This window comes from Ipomoea triloba, chromosome 2 (assembly GCF_003576645.1).
Source record: "Ipomoea triloba cultivar NCNSP0323 chromosome 2, ASM357664v1".
NCBI classification, from domain to species: Eukaryota; Viridiplantae; Streptophyta; class Magnoliopsida; order Solanales; family Convolvulaceae; genus Ipomoea; species Ipomoea triloba.
Window position 1 is genome coordinate 7,109,440 of NC_044917.1, and position 12,929 is coordinate 7,122,368.

At 36.0% G+C, this 12,929-nt stretch overlaps 2 protein-coding genes across 3 annotated transcripts; both read left to right on the forward strand.

Moving 5' to 3' along the window:
* The first annotated feature begins 2,496 nt into the window (after positions 1 to 2,496).
* LOC116011137 (ABC transporter G family member 9) lies at positions 2,497 to 7,023 on the forward strand. 2 transcript variants are annotated; one of them, XM_031250655.1, is made up of 5 exons: positions 2,497 to 2,597; positions 4,359 to 4,504; positions 4,935 to 5,742; positions 5,839 to 6,158; positions 6,238 to 7,023. In XM_031250655.1, exons 2-5 carry the CDS (start codon positions 4,388 to 4,390, stop codon positions 6,895 to 6,897), a joined length of 1,905 nt encoding a protein of 634 aa, XP_031106515.1. In that variant the 5' UTR covers positions 2,497 to 2,597; positions 4,359 to 4,387; the 3' UTR covers positions 6,898 to 7,023. The 2 variants fall into 2 exon arrangements, with proteins under 2 accessions (XP_031106515.1, XP_031106514.1); XM_031250654.1 differs by lacking the exon at positions 2,497 to 2,597 and having other exon boundaries at positions 3,571 to 4,504.
* Positions 7,024 to 8,606: 1,583 nt separating this feature from the next.
* Positions 8,607 to 9,437, forward strand: LOC116010174. The gene is made up of 2 exons (XM_031249457.1): positions 8,607 to 8,615; positions 8,811 to 9,437. The coding sequence occupies exons 1-2, from the start codon at positions 8,607 to 8,609 to the stop codon at positions 9,435 to 9,437; spliced, it is 636 nt and encodes a 211-aa protein (XP_031105317.1).
* The last annotated feature ends 3,492 nt before the right edge of the window (positions 9,438 to 12,929 follow it).

Below are 12,929 nucleotides of genomic sequence, written 5' to 3' on the forward strand. Positions count from 1 at the left end.
ATATAAATTATAATATAAAACAAAAAACTTAGAAAGCGAAAGAAAGATTTTAAATTTGTGTTACAACTAAACTTACCTGAGGAAAATATTTTAAAAAAATTTAGGTGCTTTTGTTACTTTCTTATTCAGATACTTTTGCTCTGATATGCTCTGATCTATGAGGGATCAAAGTTATGATAATGATTCTAATATGAAAGAACAAGTTAATAGATTATTTTGCTCTGATATGCTTTGATCTATGAGTGCAGGATACAAATTCACACAGTCGTATATATCCAGAAACCTTAGTTTGTAGAGCACTTCAATTGAATATGGTAACCCTGTCAGGTTTGAACAAGAGTGAAGAATCAGAACTTCCAAGTTCTCCAAGTATCAGGCAGGTCATATAGTCTTTGACGACCTCCCATAAAGATGGTTTGTAAAGAACGCAATTCACCAATTTTTTCAGGAGCGGTATCCAAATCCATACAGTCGTATATATCCAGAAACCTTAGTTTGAGAGCCTTTCAATTGAATCCGGTAACCCTGCCAGGTTTTCCAGAAGGTTTGGAATTCGAATAACACAATCCCAAAATACATCCCCAACCTCAATGAACTATTATGCAAGTTTCCAACACAAAAGTTGATTGACAGATGGAAGAAAAGGATATACGTTCCAACCTAATTCTCAGATATACGTTCCAACCTAATTCTCTTTAAGTTTTGCGTGCACTGTGCGTTCACAATTTTAAAACTATACGTTCACAATTTTAGAACTCTATATATACAACTACATAACTCTATATTCAACAGTATAACACAGTTTTTGAATCTATATATATATAACAAAATTGTAAATATAGATTAATGTAATTTTGTATATTGAGATATAAAATTGTGAATATAGAGTTTTAAAATTGTGAACATTGAATTTTAAAATTGTGAACATGAACCTGAGTCTAGTTTACAAGATGGAGTCGGGTCCATAGCATAATTTCTCCTAGAAGTCTGGAAGGTCTAATACAAGTTCCTTTCGAAGCCTTGATCCAGTGGAAAAGATGTTGGACCATGGAGGGAAGACACTAGGGTTAGTTTGGGCTTAGGCTTACCCGAATACAATATATAACCTAACAATATTTTTTTTTTGTTGATTGTTAATTTATAATACTTGGTCATTGTATTAAATAATAATATTTACAATGCAATTTTTAAAAATATAGGTTAATAACAACTTATTAAAAAAAAAGTAATAATAATAATTGCATTGTTACTTTAATATAATGTGCCTTTGGATACATATTGAATTTCGTAAACAAATTTTTGCTCAAGCCCAATTGTATCTATTATAATTTGATATTTCATTTGATGATATATGGGTCATTTTTAAAGGCAATTCATTCACGCATGATGCTAAATGAATATGGGTCATCTTCTAGAAGCTACCGAGTATGCATGTATAATGAAGAAAGATTAGTCACCAAAGACTTCTCCACGTGTACACCGCCAGCACCTTCGAAGGTCCTTTTTATACATAATAAATGTAGTTTTTAAAATTATCTGCTTTCTCCCGTATTTTTCTCACATACAAAAATCAATAGTAACACTCAACGACAATGCATTATATTCATCGAAGCTGATTCTTTTAGAAATAGATACATGGTACGTGTTTGGCCCATCTTACGTAAGCGAATACGTAAGCCTAACTAAGGAGATGACGTACCATTTCAAATAGAAGGTTACATATTCGAGTTCTATTCCAATTGAGGAAGTTGTCATATTATGTTATTATTAAGTAGATATATTACGGACACGTTAGATTGTAATTAAAAAGAAAAAAGTACCGTCCATCTGTCCGAACAAATCCAAATTAAAAGCAGCTCTCCACCTCCCCAATTTCTGCTCTTTACGTTTTCCTGCGTTTCTTCTTCCTCTCTCCATGCCTTTCTTCCCTTATTATCAGCAAAAGATAGGCATCAATCCTATCCAAGAAATAAGGATGATTAGTTTGACATCATATCCTTCGTTTGTTAGGCATGCATGTCTTAGACTCTTAGGAGCCATAGGAATTTCAATTTATAATGACTTAGTGAACAATGACAGAGCGGGTTACTTTTGAGAGATTTAATTAATGTAAAGACATGAACTCTCGATCTTTGACATGAGATTGATCATAATATCAAATTGAAACATGTGCTCAATTATAACTAAAAATTTAAATTGATAATTGAATTGCACATTTATATTTATAATTTTATATATTATATTCTCAACAATGACATACTGTTAGGTGCATTTACGAGTTATTTAATAATAAGTTATTAAATATTACCCATGGCTAGTTTAACGATGAACCTTGAAAGTCACACTTTCTTTTGTCTACGGTAATACGGAGAGTTTTAAAAGAAAGCGATAAGGGTTATTGATATATTGGGTAATTTTGAGAAAGCACCTTTTTTGTCCAAAACACACTATATAAATAGTATTGCCCTATTATAGAAGTAATAAGATAGATTTTTCAGAGAGACAAAATCTTGGGGTTCATTTGGTCTTGCATGCCTGATTGCTAAAGCATTTGGATGGTTTAAGGATTCGATCAATCGTTAAAGCAGGCTTCAAGAGTAACGATTCTGAACTCCCTCTTGTTAACCATGTTGACTAAAGCTATACATTATTAATATAATTACATAACTTAATAACATAAAATGCAACATGGTTAACACCTCTTAATGTAAAATTGTAGAAATGATTATGATGCTTTTTGTATATGTTTTTTCTAATTGTAGCATCAAGAGTCATAATTTTTCAAATGATGTTGCACTGTAGATTAATTGTGGTTTTTGTTTTTGTTATATTATTGGTTAATTAGATAATATAATAATAATTTGATTATTATACTATTTATATAATTATATATTAGATATATTTTTATTATATTAAAATAAAAAAATTGTTGTTGCCTTAGAAAAAAAAAGTTGTTTTCACGCAGTGCGACAGTATTGGCGTTGAAAAGGCATTAATTGCATTTTTTTTTCTTGGATTGACGGAACTCACGGAAGATTTAGCAAATTTTGGTTATAAAGTTTACTCAATAGTTTTCCTTCCCAATGGTTTTTACTTTTTTCATATATTCATTAATGGAAAAATGATTTTCATTTTATAAAAAAAAAATTTTTTTATCACTATATAAATATTAGATATTTCTTAGTAGTATTAATTATCATTATAATGATTATTTTGAAAATATTTTATGCGGTGCAAAGATTAATATTTTAGAAGTTTTGCTAATGATGTATTATTATTACCTTCCAGAATATATATGATTTTATGATAGTAGTAATTATATATATTCTTGTGATATTTGAAATATTTATTTTTGAACCTTAAATAATAATTTCTGATGTGATAATTGAATGATATTTAGGAATTTTTTTGTGATTATAATATTTTAGATTAAAGTTTTTAATTTAAAATAATATTATAATAGTAATAAATTAATTTTATACAAATTTAATTTTGATATGAAATTCATTGCATTGCGGAAAGCTTTGATGTATTAATTATGTGGAAATTTGTTGAGTAAATCCTACAAGGTGGTCAAAGTCAACAATATATATTATTAGAAGAATGTTAAACAGATTTGTTGAGTAATCTCACCTAATGATCCAAATCAACAAAAGATATCATTATAAGAATGTAAATCAGATTTGTTGAGTAAATGTAAATCAGTTCAATACACGCACCGTCCTATTTATAGACAATTTAGACCGTACTTTTTTAACTTTATAAATAATGAAATGATGAGATTAATCTTCTCATATCAATTATATATTATAAGTAGAGAGAAGGTTATCTCATATCATGGCACATGTAAACAAGAAACCTAGGAAAGTGTTACACATACAGTATGGCAAATAATCAGACGAGTCCAAAGAAATGAGGGAAACAGCGCACACAGGAAAGCAAGCAAGAAGAAAGCAATAAATTAAAGTGCGGGGGGCACAACAGAATGGCGAAAACCCCTGAAACAATTCAACCAATTAAGGAAGAGCCTTTGGAGCTGAAAACTCGGCTTCATCTGTGATGTTCTTCCTTGAATAACTCACCAAACACTCCCTTTCTGCTGCAGCCTTGAAATCAGATTCATCTCTCTCGCATGATGATGATACCATGAATTGAATCAACGTCGTATCCACATATATGTACATACAAGTAGAACATCCACTTGTGTTGTGTTTTGTCTTCTTCAACGCAATTCACTGCCCCGCCCCGCATCAATAATCATTCCCATCATCCTCAGCTTCAATTCCCCCCATCCGTGTTTCGTTACATATATATATATATATATTTGATTAAATTAATGTAATCTATGTCGGCAACAGATCAACGAGAAGCAACGCTGAGAAATACAATGGAGACCGCGACGGAGATGGCCGACATAGAGGCCCCCACCACCCAAGCCAACCCCCAACTGGGATCCCATACTTCTTCCATCTTCAAGAAAGCCAATCGTCCTGTTACTTTGAAGGTACCTTTTTTCATATAGGCCCTGTTTGGTAAATAGTTGTTAGCTGATTGTGTTAGAATGTATGATTAGTTAATAATATTAGCTGGTTGTAGAAAGTTATTTAATAAATTAGCTATTAGCTGATAGTTGTTTGGTATAATATTTTTTATCAAAAAAACTAATTGAAAAGATAGTTGTTTGGTATAATATTTTTTATCAAAAAAGCTAATTGAAAAGATAGTTGTTTGGTATAATATTTTTTTATCAAAAAAACTAATTGAAAAGACCACTTTGAGTAGCTTATTAATCAAACAACTAATAGTGGTCAAATAAGTCAAATTTGGCTGATAGGCTGACCCATAATATATTTAGATATGGGTTTTATGTTCTTTAATTAATCAAATTTCTATTTTACTAAAACCTACCATCAATGAATTGATTAAAATTGCAGTTTGAGAATGTGGTTTACAAGGTGAAGCCGGCCCGAAAACAAGGATTCAGTTTACTGAAACCCAAGAAACAAAAATCCGATGAATCCGAGAAAATAATCTTGAAAGGGGTGACGGGGATTGTGTTTCCCGGCGAAGTTCTTGCCATGCTCGGCCCTTCCGGCAGCGGGAAGACCACTCTACTAACCGCATTGGGAGGCCGACTGGGCGGCCATCTCGGCGGGACCATAACCTACAACGCCAAACCGTTTTCAAACGCCATGAAGCGCAACACCGGGTTTGTTACCCAGGATGACATCTTGTACCCTCACCTCACCGTCACGGAGACGCTAGTCTTCACGGCGCTGCTCCGTTTGCCCAGGACTTTAACTAAACAGGAAAAGATTAATCAAGCGGAGGCCGTGATTACGCAGCTTGGGTTGACGAAGTGCAAGAACAGCATCATAGGTGGTGTCCATTTGAGAGGGATTTCCGGGGGAGAGAGAAAGAGGGTTAGTATAGGACAAGAAATGCTGATAAACCCTAGCCTGCTTTTCTTGGATGAACCGACATCTGGGCTGGACTCCACCACCGCTCAGCGGATAGTGTCCACGTTGTGGGAGCTTAGTAAGGGTGGGAGAACAATCGTGATGACCATCCATCAACCTTCGAGCAGGTTGTTTTACTTGTTCCATAAAGTGCTTTTGTTGTGTGAAGGAAACCCCTTGTATTTTGGGAAGGGATCAGACGCCATGAGTTATTTCTCCAGCGTTGGATTTTCCCCCTCAGTCGCCATGAATCCCTCAGACTTCTTGTTAGACCTCGCAAATGGTATGATATATCTTTTTTTTTTTTTTTTTTTTTGTTCCTACTTCATCTCTACCCTTCTTGATCTTTATCTTGTTTCTTTAATTTAATTGAGTACAGGTATTACGGGTGATGATTCGCAGGCGGATCCAGCGACAGTGAAAGAGAGCTTAGTTTGCGCTTTTAAGACCAATTTGCTAGAATCTTTGAAGAGGGAACTACATGAACTTAATGACGACGATGTGGCTTCGAGCGGCGTAGACCATAAGCAATTCAAGCGATGGGCAATACCGTGGTGGGAACAATTCTCAGTGTTGTTGAAAAGGGGATTGAAACAGCGAAAGTACGAGTCCTTCTCGGGCCTGAAAGTAGGCCAAGTTTTGGCTGTAGCCCTTCTCACCGGGGCTTTATGGTGGAAATCCACCGACTTGCAAGATCAGGTAGTTTAAAGTCTAAGCTGATAGTTGGACTATACATTTATGTTTATATATTATCTGGTTCTGATGATCAGAACTGCAGGTTGGGCTTCTGTTTTTCTCGTCATCATTCTGGGGATTCTTCCCACTCTTCCAAGCAATCTTCACATTCCCAGCAGAAAAAATGATGCTTCACAAGGAAAGATCTTCAGGAATGTACAAACTCTCATCATTCTTCATGGCAAGAACAGTGGGCGACCTTCCAATGGAGCTAGTCCTTCCAACAGTCTTCATCATAATAACATACTGGATGGCTGGTCTAAAATCCACCGCCCTCAACTTCTTCTCCGCCTTATCAGTCATCCTCCTCTGCGTATTAGTCTGCCAGGGCCTCGGCCTCGCCATCGGAGCCTTCGTAATGGACCAGAAATCCGCCACAACCCTCGGATCAGTGATCATGCTATCATTCCTCCTAGCCGGAGGGTTTTACGTGCGCCACGTGCCCAACTTCATATCATGGATCAAGTACATATCAATCGGGCAATATACGTATAAATTGTTGTTGGAGTCGCAGTACAAGGTGGGGGAGACATATCCTTGTTCGTCCGGGTCAGGGGTTTGTTTGGTTGAGGATCATCCTGCAATTAAGAAAGCAGGGCTAGGGCAACATGTAATCTTATCAGTGGTGGCATTGCTTGTCATGTTGGTAGGATACAGGTTACTTGCTTATGTAGCCCTAATGAGGGTTGGGAGAACCAAGTAGTTTAGCTAGCTAGGTTTATACTAGTAGTAGATAATGGCTAGTTAGCTTTAATTTCATTGCTTTAAGATAAATGGCTTAAAACTCAACTAATATAACTATTGGATCAGAGTTGCTCTTATGTAGTCCTATTGGATCAGAGTTGCTCTTATGGAGCCCTTTTGACCTGAAACTTATATTTCATCACTTTCGATAAAATGATGAGTTTAGAATCTCTAGCAAATTAATTAGAGTCAAATACATGATAACGTGATAAAATTGAGTTTGGGATGTTACAAACTTTAAACGTGCATATCTTGCGTGCTATACACCAACTTAATTAATTAAAAAGCATATCATCATTACGTTCAACCATGGATGTAAGGAGTTTGCCTCAAATTAGAAAAAAAAAATGTTATTTTAATAATATTAATAATAGGCAAATCATTAAGAAAATTGAAAGAAGAGGAGTTACGTTGTTTAACAAGCTAATAGTAGCTAAATGATTTGCCACAAAGTTTGCCCCCCTTAGGCCTTCCACAATAGCAAATTTGTATGAGATTTTGCAGACCTAAAAGTGTGTGATTGGTGTTTTAACTAATGTGAAAGGGTTATATTTGTGGAAATTTTACTCCTGCAAAATAGGAGATTTTGCAAAGATTGGTGGGCCATTGGTGAGAAAGGAACTGCGCCTCACGGACCGTGAGGCGCAGTTCTTGTGCCCAGGCGGGGGCACGCGCCCAGGCGGGCGCGTAAAATACTTTAAATTTTATTTTTTTCAGCTTTTGGTTTTGTTATATTTTTCCTTTTTATTTTTTTCTCCACTCCATTTTCTCTTTTCTAATCACTCTTACAAAAACTCCTCAAAACTCACACCAAAATTACAACTATTGGGGAAGGCCTTAAGATGTGAGAAACGTAGCCGACATCAACTGAACAGCGCATCATTTCGTTAAAGCACAAACATCCGGACGTTTTGGATTTTTTATCGCTTCATCGTACGGGTTTCAGGCTAGGAGCCTGGTTGGTAATTGCGTTGGCAAATTGTCCCTCACTTCGTAGATATCTTTTAGGAAAATGATGAACGAATTTCAAGGGAGTAAAACTCATGATAGAGTTGGGTTGTAGGTATTGACCCTGTTTAGTAAATGGCTGTTGGCTAATTGGGTTGGCTGTTTGGGTTAGAAGGTATGGTTTGTTAATAATATTAGCTGATTCTAGAAAGTTGTTTGATAAATTAGCTGTTATCTGATAACTTTTTGGTATAATTTCTTTTCTCAAAAAGCTAATTGAAAAGGCTGCTTTGAGTAGCCTTTTAAATTTTAGCATTTTGAAATTACAAAAAGCTTATTAACCAAACAACTAATAGTGGTAAACAGGGCCATTATGTCGAAGTGGAGACTGGGATTGGGTACTTGTTAGGATAATATTTGTATTAACATATTTTTAGTTAAAACTAATTTAGATTAGAAAATGTTGCTAGTGTTTTATTTTGTTAGTTTTCTAGTCTTAGAAGGTATTGAAGATTGTCAAATCATTCAGATTTCATGAAGTAGGGAAAGCAAAGAAGATTAGAGATTCAAGAAGTATAGAAATCAAAGAAAATTAAAGACTCGAGAAGTGTAGCTAGAAAACAAAAATAATATGTAGGTTTTCTAATCCTATTGGATTATGGAAAACAAATAAGATAATAAAGATTCAAGAATTATAGAAATCAAAGAAGATGGGAGATCATGGATCAAGTACGTATGAAGGAAGAATCCATTCATCATCTGTTAGTGGATTGTTCTTATGCTAGAGCCTGCTGGAATTTAATGGGACTGAACATACCGTATCCTTCCACCCAACCCTTTACATCTTGGGCGAATTATTTGCTGGATAATACAGGAAAGGATCAATGTTGCTGTATAATAATGATTTGTTGGGAAATATGGCAGCAAAGAAATGCCAAATTATGGCATAACAGTACCATTATTCCTGTGTCTTCAACTTTATTCAAAGCTAGGAATTTCCTTTTTGATTGGAGGGCATCAACTGCAAATAGCACACCAAGTTTAACCAATAGAAACCAAGATCCAGGGAATTGGTCCAAACCTCAAGCAGGTTTCTTGAAACTCAATGTAGATGCAGCCATTAATAAAGAAATTGCTCAAATGGGTTTTGGACATGTTTTAAGGGATGACAACGGAGCTTTCGTTGCTGCTAGAGGTGTTCCATGGAGAGGGGTTTTCTCACCTAGGGAAGCAGAAGCAGTGGCGGTAAGAGAAGCTTTAAGCTGGATTAAGAATCTACATTATGATAAAGTTTATGTTGAGACTGATTCTCTGTTAGTTATGCAAGCCTTAAATGCTATTGAAGGAGACTCTTACTTCCATCTAGTTATTAGGGATATCAAAAACATGTTGTGTGAGTTTACACATGTGTTTTTAAATTTCGCTAAACGATCAGCGAATCGGGCAGCTCATGAGTTAGCTAGGCAGCCCGTTTCTTTGCCTGATTGTACGGAGTGGTTTGTTAACCCTCCCCCTATCATCTGTAATGCTTTGTCTTTAGATGTCATTTAATATATATGTTCTTTCTTTCAAAAAAAAAAAAAGGATCAAGTACGTATCATTGGGCCTTGGGCCCTGGCCCCTCCCTTTCACACAAAAAAAGTAATAAATAAATAAATAAATAAAAGAAGAAGAAGAAGAGGAGGAAAGGAAGCAAAAAGAAAGTAATAAACTAAAGGAGTTCATTCCATTTTTGGTCATAGATTTATAGGTGGCTATCTAATTTTACTCCTTTTTTATCAGAACATTCACATTTGGTCTTAGTATTATTGTGGCATTGTCATTTTTCGTCCTCCGTCAACAAAATCGTTGAAATGTCGTTAAATATAGAGACATTTTGATCATTTTTATACAATGCGAGTTGTCCCCATTATATTTTTTATTTTATTTTTTAAAAAAACTCATAATTAAAGACTGAAATGACTTTGTATTTAACGACATTAAAATTGTTTTGTTGATAGAAGACCAAAAATGTTTCATGTCACAATAATACTAGGACTAAATGTGTATGTTCTTATAAAAAAAAAGATTAAAAGTGGATAGCCACCTATAAATTTATGACAAAAAAAGGAATTAACTCTAAATTAAAATGTGGGCACAACAGAATGGCGAAAACCCCTGAAACAAATTAAAACCTGCCAATTCAACCAATCAAGGAAGAGCCATCGGAGCTGAAAACTCGGCTTGATCTGTGATTTTATTTTATTTTTTCAAAAAAAAAAAAAAAAAAACCAAACACTCCCTTTCTGCTGCCACCTTGAAATCAGATTCGCAAATTATATCGATGACCGCGCATCAAAACGACGTCGTTTTGATTAATGAAAACAGACAGATGAATTCGCGCCACTCACTTTCATTTCATATACACTGCAGTTACATTTCTAACACAATTATAGTTACATTTTGATATAACTACAGTTTAATTCGATAATATAAAAACACAAAAGTGAAACTGTAATTCAATATCAGTTCATATACACAGCAGTTACATTTCAACACAACTACAATTACATTTCGATATAACTATAGTTTCATTCGATAATATCAAAACAAATGTAAGGCAGTATCTTTTGAGATGAACTGTAGTGTCAATTACGGGCTCGTCTCCCACTTACTGAAACGACGTCGTCTTGGGACCGCGGTCCACAATGTAGTGTGGACCGCAGTCCACGATATAAGAACTGAATCAGATTCATCTCTCTCGCATGATACCATGAATTGAATCAACATCGTATCCGCATGTACAAGTAGATACATTCACTACTTGCGTTGTGTTCTGTTGCGTTTTATCTTCTTCAACGCAATTCACTGCCCCGGCCTGCATCATTCCCATCATCCTCAGCTTCAATCCCCCCATCCTTAATTGTTTCGTTATATATATTTGATTATATTAATGTAATCTATATATATATGTCGGCAACAGATCAACAAGAAGCAACGCTGAGAAATTAAATAATAATGGAGACGGCGACGGAGATGGCCGGGACCATAACCTACAACGCCAAACCTTTTTCAAACGCCATGAAGCGCAACACCGGATTTGTTACTCAGGCCAGGATGACGACATCTTGTACCCTCGATCACCTCATCCTGAGTAACAAATCCTGTGTTGCGCTTCATGGATCTTCTCCGTTTGCCCAGGACTCTCACTAAACAGGAAAAGATTACGCAAGCGGAAGCGGTGATTACTCAGCTTGGGTTGACAAACTGCAGACACAGTGATACACCACTGTCACATACCAAAGGGAGTAATACTGCCATCATGCGTACATAGTAAGGTGATATATATAGGTGTCATGCATGCAGAACATGGACTTGGTAGAGACAGACCAAGGAGAAAGCATAAGTTGCTAGGTTACCTTGCTGATTGTGAGCATCCATTAGTGTAGTTTTGATCCTATTTTTAAGCTTAGTAGTTATTTTACACCTTATATAAAGCTCTCTAATAAGAAGTATTAGATGAATGAAATACATTGTTCTTGAATATTTTAGTTTCTTGGAGTTTGTTCTTACTATCGATACGTTTGCGGGGAGATCGTATCACATAGCATCATAGGTGGAGCCCTTTTGAGAGGAATTTCCGGGGGAGAAAGAAAGAGGGTTAGCATTGGACAAGAAATGCAGTTCTTATATCGTGGACCGTGATCCCAAAACGACGTCGTTTCAGTAAGTGGAGACGGAGCCCGTAATTGACACTACAGTTCATCTCAAAAGATACTGCCTTACATTTGTTTTGATATTATCGAATGAAACTNAGTTTCATTCGATAATATCAAAACAAATGTAAGGCAGTATCTTTTGAGATGAACTGTAGTGTCAATTACGGGCTCCGTCTCCACTTACTGAAACGACGTCGTTTTGGGATCACGGTCCACGATATAAGAACTGCATTTCTTGTCCAATGCTAACCCTCTTTCTTTCTCCCCCGGAAATTCCTCTCAAAAGGGCTCCACCTATGATGCTATGTGATACGATCTCCCCGCAAACGTATCGATAGTAAGAACAAACTCCAAGAAACTAAAATATTCAAGAACAATGTATTTCATTCATCTAATACTTCTTATTAGAGAGCTTTATATAAGGTGTAAAATAACTACTAAGCTTAAAAATAGGATCAAAACTACACTAATGGATGCTCACAATCAGCAAGGTAACCTAGCAACTTATGCTTTCTCCTTGGTCTGTCTCTACCAAGTCCATGTTCTGCATGCATGACACCTATATATATCACCTTACTATGTACGCATGATGGCAGTATTACTCCCTTTGGTATGTGACAGTGGTGTATCACTGTGTCTGCAGTTTGTCAACCCAAGCTGAGTAATCACCGCTTCCGCTTGCGTAATCTTTTCCTGTTTAGTGAGAGTCCTGGGCAAACGGAGAAGATCCATGAAGCGCAACACAGGATTTGTTACTCAGGATGAGGTGATCGAGGGTACAAGATGTCGTCATCCTGGCCTGAGTAACAAATCCGGTGTTGCGCTTCATGGCGTTTGAAAAAGGTTTGGCGTTGTAGGTTATGGTCCCGGCCATCTCCGTCGCCGTCTCCATTATTATTTAATTTCTCAGCGTTGCTTCTTGTTGATCTGTTGCCGACATATATATATAGATTACATTAATATAATCAAATATATATAACGAAACAATTAAGGATGGGGGGATTGAAGCTGAGGATGATGGGAATGATGCAGGCCGGGGCAGTGAATTGCGTTGAAGAAGATAAAACGCAACAGAACACAACGCAAGTAGTGAATGTATCTACTTGTACATGCGGATACGATGTTGATTCAATTCATGGTATCATGCGAGAGAGATGAATCTGATTCAGTTCTTATATCGTGGACTGCGGTCCACACTACATTGTGGACCGCGGTCCCAAGACGACGTCGTTTCAGTAAGTGGGAGACGAGCCCGTAATTGACACTACAGTTCATCTCAAAAGATACTGCCTTACATTTGTTTTGATATTATCGAATGAAACTGTAGTTATATCGAAATGTAAAT

Excerpts from the sequence above, each read along its gene's own strand:
- LOC116011137 (XM_031250654.1), top strand. The coding sequence starts at position 4,346 with ATGTCGGCAACAGATCAACGAGAAGCAACGCTGAGAAATACAATGGAG. Across the intron at positions 4,505-4,934 it reads ATCGTCCTGTTACTTTGAAG|TTTGAGAATGTGGTTTACAA; the intron begins GTACCTTTTTTC and ends TTAAAATTGCAG. Across the intron at positions 6,159-6,237 it reads CCACCGACTTGCAAGATCAG|GTTGGGCTTCTGTTTTTCTC; the intron begins GTAGTTTAAAGT and ends TCAGAACTGCAG.